The sequence below is a fragment of the Castor canadensis genome, chromosome 9 (assembly GCF_047511655.1).
Source record: "Castor canadensis chromosome 9, mCasCan1.hap1v2, whole genome shotgun sequence".
NCBI classification, from domain to species: Eukaryota; Metazoa; Chordata; class Mammalia; order Rodentia; family Castoridae; genus Castor; species Castor canadensis.
The window spans coordinates 34,963,502-34,984,122 of NC_133394.1; the positions used below are offsets into that span (position 1 = coordinate 34,963,502).

At 33.7% G+C, this 20,621-nt stretch overlaps 1 protein-coding gene across 3 annotated transcripts in view; it reads left to right on the top strand.

The window, feature by feature from the left end:
• Positions 1–20,621, top strand: part of Bank1 (B cell scaffold protein with ankyrin repeats 1) — a 297,267-nt gene that overhangs the window by 101,488 nt on the left and 175,158 nt on the right. For all 3 annotated transcript variants that reach the window (XM_074041439.1, XM_074041437.1, XM_074041440.1), the window contains exon 7: positions 14,183–14,379. In XM_074041439.1, coding sequence (XP_073897540.1) covers positions 14,183–14,379 — 197 coding nt within the window. The remainder of the gene's footprint in view (positions 1–14,182; positions 14,380–20,621) is intronic.

Below are 20,621 nucleotides of genomic sequence, written 5' to 3' on the forward strand. Positions count from 1 at the left end.
AGTTTCATACCTTCTAAAAAGTCTCATAAGTCTCACTGCAACAGGTCTATGAATTTTCTTAACTTCTCTTTACCCTTCCAAGGCCTGGGTAATGCAGTGAATCTCCTGTCATGGACAGAAAAATACAGTTTAGCTCGTTTTTGAAGAGGCTACAGTTACTGGCTCAATCAGTGTAAGTGGCAGTTAGTTTAGAGAAAGGGAAGCTATATTATTTTGCTCAGGTTTACTATTTGTATGGAGAAAGGAGAACTGGCTTGGTTAAACCCAGGCCAGTTTCTAGAATAGCATGTCAAAGCATATGTCTACTTGCAGTAATATTTACATCTAAAAGAAGAAAGCATACCATCACCAGTGACATGTGAAAGTAGTAAGTCAGAATATTATTTTCTAATTAATAGTAAGTGTGGTGAATGGAACTGGACATTCAGTACACGTGTAGTGATGACTATAGCTGTAGATATGTCTTGGACTTGTAGTATCTTTGGGTTCACAGAGAATAGATCATTTGCTGAATGGAGGTGAGCTAAAATGCCTATTAGGTTCTTTTTTTTATAGCATTAAAAATTTAAGCATGCAGAGAAAAAAAGTATGATATTAAAAATGCCCTGTTTCCACACTTAGCTTTGTCAAATTTTAACATTTTGCCAACATTTGCTGGAGATATTTTTATGAAATAAGATGTTACAGATTGAGATTAATTTCTGTCTCTGTCATGATTCAACTCACTCAAAAAGCAGACTATTTATTTAAATTTCTTGAGAATAATTTCCATAAATTTTTAACATACCTCTGTAATATTCACCCCCTGTAACCCTATGTAGTTTATATTCCTACTCTTGCTGTTATGTACAGAATAGACTTAGACATGTGAAGATGGAAGCAGGGACTCTGGAACAGTAGCTGTTCTAATAGTGTTGTGAAGGCAAGATAGTGGCTATCATCTGGGTGGTGATTGTGGAGCTGATGACTCTGGGTTATGAGAATTTCCCTAATCTGTCATGATTCAAATATTTTAAAATATCTTTCCCCATAGAAGCAGTGGAAAAGACTACAATAGAAGCAAAATTTGCATGGTCAACTTAGATCAATTAATTTTTTTAGAGAAATACACAATGTTATTTCTCTAATACACTTGCTCAGACTCAGTAGATACTTGAATTTAAAAATAGCAGGACTTGGTGATAGATTTCAGGTAAAGGAAAGAGAAGGAACAACAAAAACTAGTATGAGTACCCTAGTAAGAGTTGATAAAGATAAATAAATGTTGGTGCTGTAAACTAAAATGTGGGAATTATGACAAGAATAGTTTTGTCTGTATGATAAAAAGTTCTAAATAGGACATGTAAAATAAAAAATGAAACTAAATGATGATATTAAATAGGAATCTAAAGTCCAGGAAGGAGGTCATGTGTGATATTTAGAGTCATAGCCTGGGTGAGATTGAAGAAAAGTTCTGGGTCCTAAGCAATGTAATACTTAGAGGTCTGGAAGAGTAGTTTTCATGGGACAGACTGAGAAGAGGAAGCCACTGAAGTAGGAAAGAGGTGTCTTGAAAGGCATGTGAAGATAATGTTTCTGAGAAAAAGAATTGATCAGCCATGTCACATCCTACTCCAAGGAGTAGGAATGGGAAAAGACCACAAAATGCTTTCTGATTTACACCCCTAATCATTAATGCCAACAATGTCTTCCAATAGATCCAGGTACCCCAATTCTTGCACCAAGAATATCATGTATTTTAGTTTCTCCTGAAACTCAGTATCAATCCATAGTGTCTGTAGAGAAAATGTTGGGAAACATTATATTCTGAATACCTACACACTTCCAAATCCAAAAAGACCAGAAAATACACAAACTTAGATGGGCATGCAGAGTGATTTAGAGAATGCAAGATGTTAATGGGTGAATAAAGAACTGTCCAGAGTAAACAAACAACTGCATAACATTCACTTAACTGCCCTTTGGGCCCATTTTTCAGTGCAGTAAATACCAGTTTCATTTAATATATACCCTTCAGCATTTTAAACATCTCCAAAGTTTACATCAGATAATAAGATTGACTTGAGATACACTGATATTGGGAAATGTTTGAATAGAAGCCTGTAGGACAAATTATGAACACGTTCGTCCCAAATACAAGGTACAGGATAGTATATGAGCCAAAAATAGATTAGGCTGATCCAAAGGGTGTGGGAGCAGCGGTGCCAAACAGCACATGTCTTAAAGAACAAATGAGGCTTGAGAGCTGAAGCCATTTGACGGCAGCGTCTCCAGCTACTTTCATACCATTATGATCTGAGAATCAGCTTCTGGCTTCAGTCATCCTGGAGGCTGAACACGTGACCTGGAAAAAAGTTAGAGATACATTCTTAACAAAAGAAATATTTGACAATAGTGGAAATCTGAGGCATAAGCATGACCTCCTCCAATGACATCTGATTGACTATAAGAAATTATATCATGAGTGAATCAAAATATGACATATTTGATATACTGTAAGAACTTTCATAAATACTACAATTACCCACAACCCAACAACAAAAAATGTTGAAGGGAATCAGGAACCAGTGTAAAGATCAGTTAGAGATGAATCATCCCCGGTTGTAACACGTATGTACATGAAAGCAATGCTAGGAATCTCTTTGTATAGCTGTCTTTATCTCAACTAGCAAAAATGCTATGTCTTTCTTATTATTGCTTATTTCTACTCTTCAACTGAACTGGAGAAAAGCACAGAACAGGTTCTGCCTGGAAAGTGAGGGCGGGGACAGGAAGGAGAAATGACCCAAACAATTTATGCATATATGAATAAATGAATAATAATTAAAAAGTGTTGGTTTAGCTAAAAAAGAAAGGGAAGAAATAAAAAAAAGGATTCTTTTTGATGTGCTCATAGATTAATGATCTATAGCTCATTGAATAAAAGTCCATAGCATGCTCAAAAAATTATATCTTCTGTGATTATTATCTGCAAAATACAAATAGAAATTATATAGGAATATTATATGTATTGTTCAGTAGAAATATTGTTCCTAACAAGACTTTAATTATCAATGTTATTCTAAGATGGTTTATTTCCCTAAGAAATATTAATATAAATATTTTTCATGCCATTTTTTACTTCTCTCTCTCTTTTAAAGTTATTTTAAAAGTACCTGGGTTGGACCCCCCCACACCATAGAAAAAAAAAATATACTAACCATAACATCAGGAAGGAAATTCTTATAGAAGCTGTGAATAGAATAGAAAGTTTACCCCAGGCATACTTTGTGCGCTTTCAGTTTATCTAACTTCTATGATGTCAGCCTCATTTTCTTGGCTGCTCACTCTTGCCTTAGTTATTAGAACCAAGCCTGATTATTTCTTGCATTTATTTATATTATAGTTCTGAAGATTTAGCAGTCATCAGAATCACTCAGAGGGTTTGTTGAAACTCAGATTGCTGGACCCCACCCACATACTGGTAATATAGTAGGTGTGGAATGAGCACAAAAATCTACATTTCTCACAAATTCTTAGATGACACTGAACCTATTTGTCTGGAAATCATCAATGATAATTGCCAAGTGAATACAACAGAAATGGTGGCACCATTTTTACATACATAAATAAAGTTGGCATAAATACAATTCAGGACAAGCTAGTAGATTTTCTTTTATTCCATTATCCTGTATCCTAAAATTAAAATCATGGGTACAGAAGCAGACTTAGAATAATGATTTATCTAAAAAATATTTTTTTAATGTACCATATTTTTAAAAAGCAACCTTGCTAATTCTTACAAAAAGTTTGATACATTGTGGTTCATACTAGATACTCTTTTAGATATTGAGGGTTGGTCAAGAAATGTGGGACCAAAAATCACATGCTTTACTCAGATGGCAGCTAAGTAAGAGAAAAAGAAAACAAAACCAGAAAAATAAGTGCTACTAATACACTGTTCTACAGTAATTGTGAGCACCTGTTTATTCTGTGCTTTGCTTACTCTGTGCCAAGGCAAGGTGAAGCACTTTACCTTTGATAACTAGTTTAATTCCTAACAATCCTGAAGGTAGGTACTATTTTAATCTCTACTACATAAATGAAGCATTCGAAAATTGCATACATTCTCCAGAGTGCAAGTAGCATCCAAGCAGCATACCTCACAGACAACATTGGGAGATACTGGACCACTGTGTTCCTGTGCTATGGCTGGTACCTCCAAGTTTGTTGTGGGAGCTAAAGACAAAGAGGAAGAGTCAAAGGGTGACAGAGGGAGCAGATCTTAAATTTAGAAGAAAGGTAAAGTTTTTCTGCTAAATTACATCAAATACTATTTTAATGAGTGATTTATAAAGCTAACTTTCAAGTAAATTCAGATATTCTTTTTTGTTATTTTTGGCAATCCTAGAAAATAGTGATTTTCGTTTCATAATGCATGGCTGCCTTCAAGTCACCCATTTCAGTGTTATGGACAAAAAAGCTCTGTCTGGTTCACAGGTTTCCTCCCAGTACCTAGAAGAGTTTCCAGCACTCAATATACATTTACTACATTGATTAATTAATGGCAACAAAATGAACCATAAAATAAAACCCTAATCATCCACAGTTAGAGACTATAAATATTTAAGCTGCAAAATAAAAAGTTTCTTCATTGTTGGAATAAGGCAGCTATTTAGATTGTCATGATTTTGTCTTTCACTTTATTTTCTTCCTGTTATCCATAGCATCTGCCATTAGCAGAATGGAAACTTGGCATGTCTGCCTTCTGAATATGCTGCACTGAACTGCCTGTGCTCAGTAACCAAGGCACATATGTTCTTCTCCTCTGAGCCAACACTAAATTGTAGGTTTTTCAGGGTCAATAGTAATATGAATCTATAATTAGATTCATATTACTTATTAATTAGATTAGGTACTAATAAGTTTTCACCTATTAGTACCTGATAATAGAAAATAGACTTTCTAGTATCCACATATTTTAAGAAGGAAAATGTAGACATATGTGGGCTTCAATGAGATGTACACAAGCAAACATACCTTGTGAAATGCACTGTTTTATTGATGTCTTACATAAGTTAGTACTTAAGGAGCTCCTCTTACTTTTGTAGATGTTATGCTGTGAGGATCCTCAAACCAGATTCCTATCCTTTGAAACTTCAGACAGGCCCAGAAACTTCCCATTACCTATTACTAATCCATCTCACAGATACCACCCTTCACTTCTTAAAAGGATTTATTTGCTCTCTAGAGTCTATCATTATCAAATTGTTACAAAAGATCTACAGGTTTAAAGACTCATACTGAATTATTCTGAGAAAAAAAGAGACTCAAAGTAACAGAACAACTTATTTTTATCTCATTCCTGTATGTTATGATTTACCAAATACACCACAGTGACCTTCCTCCCATGTTTGTCAGTATTCTCTAGGGAAACAGAACCAATGGGATGTGCATGTAGATAGAAAGATAGACAGATAGATATAGATAGATATATTTAATAGATTATTAACACATAAATACATAGACATAAGAAATAAATACTCCAAGTCTAAATGGCAGGTCAACATTTAGGACCTTCCCTAATTATTCTCATATTCCATGCTAATTTTGTCCCTATATTATCTATAATTTTGCTCCTCAGAGACATCTTAAATTCTACCCAGTCTGTTTATTGCCCTCTGAACCGACCAGATTTTCCTCCTGACCTTGTTTATTTTTATTATCAAAATTGTTTAGTATTTTTTTAAATAAAAAATCAGGTACTCCAAGTAACAGGAAGCACAAAGCATGTTTACTACTTGTAAGTAATGAAATCAAGCATCCTAGCTTGATGCATTAATTTATTGCTTGGTGGCACACATTCTTTGGATTTCCATAGGAGATCCACATAAAAGACATGGCCTCATGGTGGAGTGAGCAATCATCTTATCCCAACCTACCACATCTGGTTTTCATACTTTATTTTCCCTAGTTGTTCTAGGAATTTTTCAGTTTTTGATTCCTTCGCTGTCACAGAACAATAGAGGCAAAGTTGGAATTTTATGAAGAATTTTTTTAATGAACACAAAAGAAGAGTATATAAGACATGTAGAAAAAGAAAGCTTCTAGGGATTTATATTAAACAGAATTCAGCTACAGATCGGATAGACTGATTATACAAGAAGCAGACCAATCAATGCTTGTCAATGTCTGGGTTTGATGGTGGAAAGTGAACAATAAACAATAATTTACAGAATTACCAAATTCTGTGACATTTAGTTTTACTTGATCCCAATTCCAAGAACTGCTAATAAGAACTTCACCTTACCCTTTGCTTTCTAAAATTACCTGCCGATACTGAGTCCAAGCCTCCAGGATGCTCTTTGTGGACTCATGCCCAGCTTCATCTTGTTCTGTAAATCATCTTACTTCTCCCTAATCCAAAGACTCCTTCTCTGGAATCAGTGTCTTACACCAACCTTCAAGTTACATGTTCTGCTTTCTTGTTAGTTCTCACTTGGCTTTAGCTGCCTAAAATCTGTACCTCCCCATCTCTATTTGTTACCCACTGTGTTTTCTTCCTTTTCTTCTCCTCCCCTTCCTCCTCCTCCCTTCCTATCAATACTGCTGTGACTTTTAAAGTGGATTCTATCTGTTAGAGTATTCAATCAGCAATGAGCCCTTTCTGGATTTGAGGTTCCATTCATTTCTCCTGCTTCTTGTCACCTCATCATTCAGGTGCTTTCAATTCTAGAACATAAATCTTCTAGAAGTATATTTTTTACAGTTTTATAAAACTTCCAAATACTGAATGTACAGTTACAACAAAATACAGAATTTCCATTTAAAAAAAGGGGTACATTCTCTCAAAGAATTTGAATAACCTGAGTACAACACAGTAAGGATTCACCTTCATCATAGAATTTAACTGCTGTTTGAAAAGTGGGAGAAAAAAGAATCAAGTTCCTAGGATTGCTCTTTGTAATTGCAGAGTGGTATGGAAGTGAGTTCTAACCATGCCTAATTTAGATTTTAACTGAGGAGGTGCTGAACACACAGACAAACAGAGGGGAGTCCACAGAAATCATAGAATTTGGTGCTCATTGCTTCTTTCTCCAGTTCCTTTGCTGGCTCCATCCTGAGTAGCTGTAGCTACTTTCAGATGCTCCTTGACTACATATATGGGGAAAGAAAAGAAGGCACCATACTTTTGAAAATGACTATCTAGGTTACAATGGGAACCAATTCTGTACTCCCTCTCCAAAATGGAAAGGGAACTTATAGATTGCTTTAAAATCAAGATGAGTCTTGTTATTTGCAGTCATTATGTTCTATAAAGTTATTGAATAAATGAATACTGAACCATTTCTTCTGCAAAAGATATAGGGTCAAGTTCCTGTAAGCTTCTGGTAACAATGTTTTCATCAACCAATTGATACATACTTGTTTAATATGTATTTCTGTTTAAGGATGCCTTACTTAACTTATACTGTTGATTCATATTGAACTCAGCAGCAGCAACGTTGGTCCTCATGCCTGAATGAAGTTTACCTAACACACTTATTTTCTCTATAAGGTACATCATTGCTTTCTTATTATGTTTGGGAAGAGAACTTCAGCACTGCACTCGGGGGGCAATTTTAACAAATAAATTATCAATGAAAAGCACAAAAACTATAAAAAATGTGGTACTAAATGGACCACAAAAAGGACATTCATTTACAGCATAAGAAATCAGAGCCTTGTTCATCCTCAACTGGAATCATGTGCCTTGGATAATTTAAATCTTTCACTGCTCTGCAGATGGCTGCAATGACCAAGAAAGCACATTAAGTACTGGTATTGAGGTTACAAATAAATTCTAATGTATAAATGAATTTTTTAAAATTATCGTTGTGGTGGGGGTACATTACAATATTTACAAAAGTTTGTACAATAAATATATAAAATATAATATACTTCATCATTCTCTCTTATCCTCCCTCCCCTCATGCCTGGAATAGTTTCAGCAGGTCTCATTTTTCCATTTACAAACATGTGTACATGGTATTTCCGTCATATTCATTCTACATCCTTTACTCACATCCTTCCCTCTCCCACTGTACCTACCCGCAGACAGGACTTGTTCTGCAGTACTGTTTTCCAATTTAAAAAAAAAGACATTTTATTTGTTTAAGATAGCTATGCAGGGAGTTTGCTTGCGACATTTCTCAATGTATATATGTGTTGAACCTGAACTGGTTCATCTCCTGTATGTTTCTTCTTTCTACCTTAGTCCCCTTCTTAGGATGATTTCAACAGGTTTAAAAATTCTTTATTCATTCTTGTACAGGAAGTGCATCAATCATATTCACCTTCTTAAGTTCTTTCTATTACCTTCCCTCTCTCAATTGTGACCTTCCCTTAGCGAGACCAGTTTTTCATGATATTACTTGTATTTTTACTAGGTGTATGAGAGAAAACAACCAACCTTTGACTTTCTGAACCTGGCTGACTTCACTTAAGATGATGTTCTCCCTGCCCCCCCCAATAATGAATATATACTAATAAAAATGTATTAAGAAAGATTATGTTCTTTTATAAAAAAAATTATCAAATAATATTAATGGTACTCATTTGTATGAAAGAATACATTCAGTTAATGTTTGAGAAAAGTGAGATGCAGAAAATTCAAGTAGCTTACTCAACTTACACTATTAGTGAATGGTAAAGTTGAGACTTAATCTATACAATTTGGCTTCAAATCCATAATGTTCAAACACCACACTTTGCTGCTTCTCATAAGAAAGTTTCAGAATTTGGGAATTTAAAGTAATTAAAAAGTATTGTTTTTAAGTTTAAGTAGAAATAAGATTATAATTATATAATAAATAATGGATGTAATACAGATTAGGAATTTAACCTTCCTAGCTAAAACATTTAAAAGAAATAGTATCTTGTAAAAAAAAATTTTGAGTCAATCCATAAGAGAGAGGCAAATTGAATATAAGTTTTAATTTTTTCTTAAATATTTGAAACTACTACAGTAGGAGGAATTCAATTGCAATAATTAACTAGGTGAATAGAAAGCTAAGGTGTATAGTTACTTATGCATGTTCACTTTCATAATCCCAGCGTTACTGTTTTAGAGGTCCATATAAATGCTAACATTTTATCAGATTCCAAATCATACTATGAAACCAATGAAAATCATTACCATCCCTACTTCTTCAACTGGTATGTGATTAGCACCCAGGGAAAACTTCATTCCAGAGTCTGTTGACATAAACCCTGTATGGTATGGCATCTAACAAAGAAGAACGCCAGAAGTCCTATAATTCTTACCCCAATACTGCACTTACCCAAATGAAGACGGTGAGGTCCAGGAAGATGAAGGGCCGCAGGTTTAGTAACTGAGCTGGGATTAAAATGCAGACTTCCTGATTTCTAATCTTCTCTTTATTGTGTGCTTCATTGTTTAGTCCTATAGTGGCCACCTGGTCATCTTACTCTGAGTGGATGAATATTTAATATTCCAGAAAGTAATTTGTGAGAACAAATGGGTTCTATGCTCATGCATTTTCCACTCCCATCATCATCTTACTGTTAAATTTCTATTTTATTCTTATATTTTAAAGTGGAGCATATTCCCATTTTATTATTCTACTAAACTAGGTTAATCTTTTAAAAGCTTTGGGTTGATTATTTCAATCAATTATTAGCCATCTTTTTTAGGGATTACCCTTGAAAGTTTACCAACAGCTTTGTACAGAAAACTATGTGACTTAATTTCCTTGCTGTCTACTGATGTATTGGTTTACTTTTATTTGTAAAGTAGTAAAGTTGAACTTTCTTTGAAAAATTCCCCATAGATATTTTATTCTGTTCTCCTAAAATTACCATTTGACAAACATTAGCTGAAAAAAACTAACAACTGAGAACTTTTCTTGTCAAGGATAAAAAAGCAAACTTGCCATATCTTAGTTTGAATTGTGACTTCTCTTTTCATACCATAGTAATAAAAACAGATACAATGAATCAGTCAGTTAACTAAATGAAAATTGCCCTGAAATGAAGCAGACATACCCCACAGCCTAAACATATTCTAAAAGGGTTTTATATCTTTTTTAAGAAATACATTATTTTAATCTAATGGATAAGATCATAAAATGTTTATAAAGTAAATGTTATGAGTTTAAGAAAATGACTAAATAGTAAATGAATTGAGACTAATAGAACCTCTGCTCCTCCTAGGATGTACATCACAGGAGATGTTGTTTCCACTGTAGCAGGAATAAGCAAGATGATCTCCAAAGTCATGGTTTTTTTTTTTTATTCAAGCAGACAATTGATGACAAAAATATACTAAATTCCAGAAAGTGCTACTCTTTTGCAAGAGACAAAAAAATTTATGACTGCATTCATCTCTCATGGAATAAGAACTTACAATATATGAGAAGCAAAGAGAAATCAGATTGATTAACACTTAGCAAACTTTTAATACCCATATTTAGACTACCCTGTGTTAGACAAGAATCCCAAAGAACCCCTGTTTCTATACCGCAGGACTGCAATACTCACCAACATTCTAAGCTGTCATGAGTGAAAGGTTTGTATAGCAGTGCCTGGAGGTAGAGAAGAAAAGCTGAGAAAAATCCTTAAAAAACACTCTCATGCTTTCCTAAAAGCCAGACGACTGTTGCTGAAGAGTAGAATTGAACCAGGCTGCTGAGACAAAGCAACAGCACCCAAGTTCTAAATATAGAAAGGCATGAAAGCTGGAAAAAATACCTCCAAGCTATCAGAATGGTAATGAGTCTGCCTTAACTGAGTGTACTACAAAGACCCTGAGAGAGATTTTGATGGAAAGGAAGCTGAAGGCAAGACTAGAGATCTAAAACAAACCATCCAGTGACCCAAAGGAAAGCTAGCAGCCATTGGTAAAGCAAAAGAGACTTCTTGAGTCTCACCAGAGTGTAGCTCCTAAGAGAAACTGAAAAGAAAGCTGTGATCCTGCCATAAAAATATTTGAGGTCAGCAGTGAATCTAAATAAAGCCACAAAAGAATATCAAACTCAGGTCATCTAAAGATTAATTTGACTCAGCCCCCACAATAGTTGCCTTGACTAAAGAAATGGTGTGTCTTGCTGTGAGATTAAGTATTGTTTACTTTGGTCCTTTAATACAGTGCAAAACTTACAAGAAGATATTATAAAAACATGACCAAAGAAATAAAGGCACTCACAGTCAAGAAAAGAAGTAGTCAAAAGAAGCAGACACAGAAATGTGCAGATGTTGAAATTATCAGGAACATTAAAATAACTATGATGAATATTATACAGAATCACTATAAATGTAAACTTCTTAAAATTAGATGGTCTTAATAACAAAAACAACACAGAAGAGTAAGGAATCAGTGAATCTGAAGGCAGTTCAAAGGAAATTGTTTGAACTGCAATCATTTTAAGTAATGTGGTAGAGGGGGTAGAATGATGGTGGGGTGAACCTAACTAAGGTACATTGTAAGCATATATAGAAATGTCACAATTGAACCCTCCTATATAACTAATACATGCTAATAAAATGTTTTCAAAAAGAAATTATTTGATCTGAAATAGAAGAGAAAAAAATCCATAACCTCAGGGAAGCCATAAGAAAACTAAGCTCAGCTCATCTATGCATTAAATTGACTTAGCTCTTTATATATATATATATATGACAATATTAAATTAATCTAGCAAATGTGTAATTGAATTTCCTAACTAGGGTGAGAGAGAATGAAGCACCAGAAAATGAAATCCAAAATTTATGAAGGACATTAGCCCAAAGGATTGATAGGCCTTAAGCAGAATAAATACAAAGGAATTATACCTGTGCAAATAAAAAATCAAAGATGAAGAGAAAAATCATAAAAGTAGTAGGGGGTTGGTGAGTTAAAGGGGTATGGAGAAAAATACACTGCATACAGGAAAATGGTAATAAGAATGACACCATACTTCTCATCAGAAATAAAGAGGCCAGATGACAATGGAACACAGAGCACCTGCTTGGCAATTCCACTTACATGATACCCAACAAGAACTAAAACCTATCTGTGTTCCTAAAAATTTTAAAATAATTGACACCATGTGGGGAATTGACTAGAATTGAGCATCTGGGTACTTTTAGTGTGATCGATGCCTTTATTTAACTTGTTTTGGGTGATAGTGACATGCTGCTGCAAACAGTTGTCAAAACTTATCCAAACTCATGATCAATGTAGTTTTAAATGTGGTATATATTTCTAAAAATTTTAAAGCCAATAGAGACAGAAGTGCCTTTAGGCTAAAACATTAAAGATCATGTTGGTCAATTAAACACTAAAGAAAGAATAGCACAAAATATTCCTGAGTCATGGGTCCCTCATCTCATCAGCATTCTTTCTTTGACAATGGGTGGATATCCAGGCCACAGGAAGCCTCTCTCAGGAAGCCTTTCATAAGAAAAACAACAGTCCTTGTCAATGCTTGCTACTCTTTCTGGTGTGTAAAAATAGATTCTCAGAGAAATTTGTTATTGTTTTCAATATTACATCATATTAAATTGAGGAATGTACTGGTGAGAGGTTGATGATGTTAAAAAGTGTGTATTCTTGCAATGATTAAACATTTTTTAATGGAAAGAATACTGAAACTGCATTGTCTGATTTAAAGATTTACTAGAACAACAGCAGGCAGGAACACTACATAAAGCACTGATTGGCAAGTGATGTTACTTTAGCATATGATGTAGCAAAGAGTGAGGTGATCAAGGCATGTAAAAAACTAACAATAACATGTAAATATTTTTCTTTACTAACTTTGCTGTGGTTTACCTAAAGCAGAAAAATGTTTCCTATAATGTATTTCAGTGCAAATAAATAGAAAATTATATAATAATGGTTTTTAAAGAAAATGCATTCTTATGTAGAAAGTTACTACCTATCTTTAATAGTGTCAGCTTTCATCAATTCTCATAAAATATTTGATCATTTTGACGTACTATATACCATACAGAAAGGAGTAAGTATATTTATTATTGAAGATTATAGATCTACCTATAGTCATCTATTTATTCTTTTTTAATTTGGAAGAGTAAAATACTTTTTTACAGTAAGTTCTTAATGTATCTTGAAGAGTATCTTTTGTTTTACTAAAACAAAATCAAAAAACTAAATTAATTAAGTCCTGAAAGACCCAAGTAAAGTGGAAACTCCAAGTTTAATTACCCCCCTTTTCTATCTCTTTTGTGTAAAAAATAGCAATGTTTCAAGTGAGGCCATATACATTTATAGCTTTCAAAAATGTTGTAACGTGGCTACTATGCATTGCATTTGGACCAGAAGTGACTTTTGCTTGTATGCCTTTTTTTCTGTTGCTACAAGTCCTCATACCCTTGCCTCTGATAATGCCACACTGATCACTTAAATGTAAAACAAAACTGGGTTTTTTTGTGTTGTTTTTTTGGTGGCATCAAGGTTTGAACTCAGGGCCTCATGCTTGCTAGGCACTCTTACTGCTTGAGCCACTCTACCAGCCCCAAAACCAGTTTTATAGAAAAATAAACTACCACTCGCCAGTCCATGCTATGTTTTTCCATTGTGATAGCAGTTTACATTCATCATTGTATAAGTATGCACAATTAATAGTTGTAAGTAATTGTGAAATTCTAAATATAAAACATTGATAGGAAAGTTATTAAATTGCATATAAAAGTGCCCACATATATTTTCTGTTGCAGTTTATTTTTGTAAGAAAAACTTCTAATATAAACCCTTCAGGAATTTCATGTGTACTTCAGATTAAGAAGGAAATAAATGAGGCATGGTAGTGGAAAATAAAAATTGGTTTTATAGGTAAGCTTATAGAATAGAATGTTGTTATTTAGTGTTCTGCTAATGTCACAGCACATTCTAAACATTACAACATATGTTTTTGTTTTGTTTTATATTTAAGAGATTGAATTGAATTTCTAAGTTAAACATACCCTACAAATAAGTTTGGGACACTAATGCTAATAAGAATTATAGTTTATATATCTTAAACAGAGAAATAAAAAGGAGAGTTTCTAAAAAATCACTGATGGTTTCTTACATGAAAATATACACCAAAAATTTGCTCTGCTTTCTGGGCATTACTTTTTAGGAATAGATTATGTTTGACTGTGTATAGGTTTACAGATGTAATAACAATATTTGAAATTCTAATATTTCCTACACTTTCAGATACTCATGTCAAAGAACTTCCAACACTTCTCCACTGTGCAGCAAAATTTGGCTTAAAGAACCTGGCTATTCACTTGCTTCAATGTTCAGGAGCAACCTGGGCATCGAAGATGAAAAATACAGATGGTTCAGACCCAGCACATATTGCTGAAAAGCATGGTCACAGAGAACTCAAGAAAATCTTTGAAGCCTTTGCAGTAAGTTTTTTTTTTTGTCATTATACCTCTAAACCTCTTTTTAAAAATAAGTCTGTATATCTGTGCATAAACACACATACATTGCTTTTTTGAGATGATACTGTGGCACAATTAATAATAGTGTCCAATTGTAATACTGTGTGTTGATCTTGAGTTGTTCAATGACTTAGAAAGCATTTTGCAAGATGAATCAACCTGTTCTGGTATTGCCATTACCACCTCTGATTCCTGTCCCTAAACATCAGTTTTTGAAATCAACCTGGCCTTTCTGACTTCTATATAGTGTGTTTGATATTGGAGAAGAGGGGGTGAGAAGGCAGTAAACCTATTACCTTTACATTTTTAATTGTCTAGATAATGATAATATTAGGAACATAAAACAGATCAGTATTAGCTTAAAGGACTTCATTTTGATAATTATTCTCTTATGTGATTCATTCTTTCTTCCTGTTAAGTCTCAATTCCTTAATATTTATGTTAAAGACTCAAATTTCAGAACATTCATCAGTGGATGTTAGTTTCACAAGAATTCAATCAAAAATTATTTTAGAAGAAGATACTATCTCAGCAAATAAAACACATTTTGTGTTTCTAAAGTCAAGTTTAGAAAATCAAATATTTTCTGTTTATAACAAAGTATGCATATTTTGGTTCAGAAAATGAATTATATATACTTCTGTTGGCTCTTGGAAAAATATAATAGGATTATGGTTATGCTGGTGAATATGTTGAAATTTATCTTTGTATTCTCTGAACAGATATAATTTTATTGCTAATGAATAGTTAATATAGAACATTGAAGTACTATTAAACAGCTCCTGGTTATTTTAATGGTTTTAGATTATCATATCAAGACTTCTAAAAAAATCATTGGTATATGTAATTTCCAAAAAGTGAAATGTCAACCAATGAAACTTATTTCTGTTTATAAAAAAATAGCAAAATCTTCCATCAGGAGAGCATGGTACTATCCACTCTCTGGAAGTAGAATACCTTTTGCCATATTAAAAAAATATAGAACGTGCAGACTGGTAATAAAAATAATAAACTACTAATAATTAGTCTTTGTCCTACAAGTTGAACTGAACATTATTTTTATTCCTAGAAGGACATTAAATAATGATTTTCATATATGCTAATGCTTAACTAGTTTTTCTGGTTTGTTTGAATAGTGCATTCATTTTAATAATTACCTACTCTGTGAGGAAATTGACCAGAGCAACATGGCATCCATCTCAGGAAAATCAATGAGTCAAATCAGCTTTAGGTATTTTCCCATAATACCATCATTCAATAATCCTGATTTCCAACTCTCTATAATTCTATTCTCTAATTTTTAGCCACTGGAGGATTTAGGGTAAGATTTTTCCCACAAGTTTCAGCAGTCAGAGTTACTTTCTAAGAGTTATTCTCAAAGAGTGATGCTACCACTTCTTACTCTCTAGAGGAGACTCAGCTTTGGAAAATTGAGGCTCCATGCAAGGTGCATGCACTCCATAAATAGCTTTATAGCTCTGTTCCTGTAATTATAGCACTGATACAAGTTGACTGCTATCATTGTCTGTAGGTGACTGCTCACTCATTTATAGTAGCTTCACTCTAACTTTGTGGGGTTTCTACTTGATCATTATCCTGTGAAATTTGTTAAATGATTTTATATATTCCATCTATCTGTGAGCATTACATTTTGTTTATTGGAGACCTTGCCATTATTGATTGGAAAGATATTAATCTGTAAATAATCTGCTATTACTAAGAAAGTGATTGTGTCTGTTGCAAGAGACAACAAATCTGTAAATGCATTTTAACAACAATGTCTAATTTTAGTAATAATAATGTTGCAAGCTATCCAGATGTTTTTACAAATATGTGATTAAAAAATAGGAACATGTACACTATGTTGTGATACACATGGAAATGTTTCTTGTTGATTTACCTACCGCATAAATTGCTTTTCTACTTATTAATTTTAAAATCAATGTAGAAGCCATATCTTCCTGGTGAAGGTATGTTGACTGTGTCTATTCTAAGTTCAACCTATCTATTCTACCTATCTATTGTATGTATGTCTTTTAAAGAATGTACCTAAACCTAATAAGGAAAACAATATGGAATCTCATTATGCTCCTAAATATTTTATTGTTTCTTTAATAATATTTACGTAGCTTAGTGTTATAATTATACTCTAAAAAATCACATGTGCATTCCAATTTTCTATGAGCTATTCCTTCAGAAAATTTAAAAGAAGTAAATATATTTGAAGTTTTCTATACACCAGTGGACCATTCCTTTTATTAAAGAAATATCTATTTTTCAAACACATTTCTCCTGATTTAGTGATTTGTTTAATTCTTCCTAGTCTTCCATCAATGAAACATTATTTATTTTAAAGTCTCACAAGGAGTTAAAATACAGTGAGTTGAATCAAGGGAGTAGAAATAAAACACTACGATGTTTGAAAAATATGGCAAAAAGGCATTATCAAGTGTTCAGAAATCAAGTGGCACCCACATTACTGTTAGCTATACAAATAAGGAAGAGTCTCAAATCACATTTCTTACATTGCTTTATGACAATTTCCCTCTGAGAAGTTAATAATTTATATGTAATTTCTGAATTATGAATAAATTACTATTATATGCAATTTATAAATTACATATAATAAGTAATTACATATAAGCCTCTTCATTGTAAATAGCTTTCATGTTTGAATAAAGTTACCTAACTCTTAAGTGTCTTTAAAGATTTTGGTACTGTTAGTGAGTGATAACATTTATCTTTCTATAATCTATAAGATCTTTCATACATCCACTCATTTTTCAGTTTCCGAGAATTAATTTGACAGATAAATAGACAAAGGGCAAAAGATTTGATGTGTAAAGATTTGATATTTGATGAAGATCTATAATTGGATTTGAACCACAATTTGCTTAATCAAAAAGAAGTAAGGAGAAAAATGTATCTGTGGGAGAAAAAAATTCATTTTTAAATGTATATTTATTTCTATTTTTTATTTTATCATTTTGACATTTACTCACATGTGTATACATTATTTGCCCCCCTCCTTCCCCCTCAGCCCCGCCCCCCGCTTCTGGGCAGAACCTGTCCTGTCCTCTTGTTCTCCAATTTTGTTGAAAAAATAAGACATAATAAGAAGACCATAAAGTTTTTGCTAGTTTGAGATAAAGATACCTATACAAAGAGATTCCTAGAGTTGCTTCCATGCACATATGTATTGCAGCCCACATGGGTTCATGTCCACCAGACCTCTTTGCTACTTCTGGTCCTCTTACCATAGTGGCCTCTGCCAGTTTAAGATTACTATATTCACTCCTCTACAGTGAGCACATCAACCACATCCAAGTTTTAGGTTTCCTTCCCTTTCTGCATTCCTCCCATGCACATTCTCCCCTTAGTGTATGACCTATGTCCAATAATATTACTGCATTCAATTTAGGTCTATAATCTGCATATGAGGGAGAACATGCAAGTTTTGGCCTTCTGAGCCTGGCTAACTTTGCTTAAGATGATGTTCTCCAGCTCCATCCATTTACTTGTGAATAACAAAATTTCATTCTTCTTTGTGATGGATAAAAATCTATTGTGTATAAATACCATATTTCATTAATCCATTCGATGAGTGTGGGGCATCTTGGTTATTTCCATAGCTTGGCTATTGTGAACAGTGCTGCAATAAACAGGGTGTGCAGGTGCCTTTGTAATAATTTGAGTCACATTCCTTTGGGTATATCCCTAGGAGTGATATTGCTGGATCTATGTTTAGGGTTTTTTTGTTTTGTTTTGTTTATGTTTAGTTTTTTTAAGAAGCCTCTATATTGTTTTCCAAAGTGGTTGTACTAGCTTTCATTCCCACCAGCAGTGTATGAGTGTTCCTTTTTCCCCTGCATCTTCATCAACATTTGTGGTTAGTGGTGTTCTTGATGATAGCTGTTTTAACAAGAGTGAGGTGGAATCTTAGTGTGTTTTTGATTTGCATTTCCTTTATGGCCAAATATGGTAAGCTTTTTTTTCAAGTGTTTTTTGGCCATTTGGACTTGTTCCTTTGAGAAAGTTCTGTTTAATTCACTTGTCCACGTCTTTATTGGTTCATTGATTTTTGGGGAGTTTAGTTTTGAGCTCCCTGTATGTTCTGGTTATCAGTCCTTTATCTGATGTATAGTTGGCAAATATTTTCTCCCACACTATGGTGGTCTCTTTAGTTTAGAGACCATTTCTTTTGTTGTGCAGAAGTTTTTAAATTTCATGTAGTCCCATTTGTCTATACTTTCTTTTAGTTGCTGGGCTGCTGGAGTTCTACTGAGGAAGTCCTTGCCTATACCTATTACTCCCAGAGTATTCCCTGCCCTTTCCTGTATTAAGTGCAAGGTTTGGGGTTTGATATTAAGGTCCTTAATCCACTTTGAGTTGATACTAGTAGAGGGTGACAGGCATGGATCTAGCTTCAGTTTTCTGCAGGCAGATAACCACTTTTTCCAGCAACATTTGTTGAAGAGGCCGCCCTTTCTCCATCATATATTTTTAGCGCCTTTGTCAAAAAAAGGTGGGTGTAGCTGTGTGGATTCGTATCCGGGTTCTCTATTCTGTTCCACTAGTCTTCATATCTGTTTTTGTGCCAGTACGTGCTATTTTTATTGTTATGGCTCTGTAATATAGTTTGAAGTCGGCTATTGTGACACCTCCAGCATTGCTCTTTTTGCTCAGTATTGCTTTGGCTATTTGCAGTTTTTTTTCAAAGTCCAAATGAACTTTAGGGTAGATTTTTCAATCTCTGTGATAAATGTTATTGGGATTTTGATGGTAATTGCTTTGAACATGTAGATTGCTTTTGGTAGCATAGCCATTTTTACTATGTTGATTCTGTCGATCCATGAGTATGGGAGATCTTTCCATCTTTCCATATAGTCTTCTCACTCTCTTTCTTCAGTGGTTTGTAGAGGATTTTTACATTTGTTAGTTTATTCCTAGGTATTTGATTTTTTAAGACTACTATAAATGGAATTGTTTCCTACATTCTTTCTCCATTTGTTCATTGTTGGTGTATAGAAAGGCTACAGAGTTTTGTAAATTGATTTTGTATCCTGCTACATTGCTGAAGCTGTTTATGGTATCTAGGAGTTTTTGGGTGGAGTTTTTTAGTTCTTTAATGTATAGGATCATGTTGTCTTCAAATAGGGATACTTTTAACTATTTCTTTACCTATTTGTATTCCTTTTTTTCTTTTTCTTGCCTTATTACTCTGGGTAGAAATTCCAGGACTATGTTGAATAGGAGTAGGGAGGGTGGGCATCCTTGTCTTGTTCCTAACTTTAGGGAAAGTGGTTTCAGTTTTTCCCCATGAAATATGATGTTGGCTATAGGTTTGTCATATATACCCTTTATAAGGTTGAGGTACATTCCTTCTATTCCTACTTTTCTTAGAGCTTTTATCATGGAGTGGTGTTGAATCTTATCAAAGGCTTTTTCTGCATCTGTTGAGGAGATCCAGTGGTTTTGTTTTTGCTTTTATTAATGGGCTGTATTACATTTTTTTATTGGCATATGTTGAACCATCCCTGCATCCCTGTGATGACACCAACTTGGTCATGGTGAATGATCTTTTTGGTATGTGGTTGGATTCAGTTTGCCATTATTTTGTTGAGGATTTTTGCATCAATGTTCATTAAGGAGATTGGCCTATAGTTCTCCTTTGTGTGTCTTTGTGTCTTTGTCTGGTTTTGGGATGAGAGTAATATTGGCTTCATAGAATGAGTTAAGTAGTGTTCCTTCCCTTTCTATTTCGTGGAAAATTTTAAAAAGTGCTGGTATTAATTCTTCTTTAATGGTCTGGTAGAATTCAGCAGAGAATCTGTCAGGTCCTGGACTTTTCTTTTTTGGGAATCTCTTTATTGCTGTTTCAATTTCTGTTACAGATCTTTTTAGGTGGTTAATATCCTCTTGGTTCAGTTTTGAATAACCATAAGTTGTAGAAATTTGTCCATTTCTTCAAGATTTTCAATTTTGTTGGAATATAGGTTCTCAAAGTGGTCTCTGATGATTCCCTAGATTTCCTTGGTGTTTGTTGTTATCTCCCATTTTGCATTTCTGATTTTACTGATTTGGATTTTTTCTTTCTTCATTTTAGTCAGATTTGCCAAGGGTTGGTCAATCTTGTTTATTTTTTCAAAGAACCAGCTTTTTGCTTCATTGATTCTTCATATGGTTTTTTTTTGGTCTCTATTTCA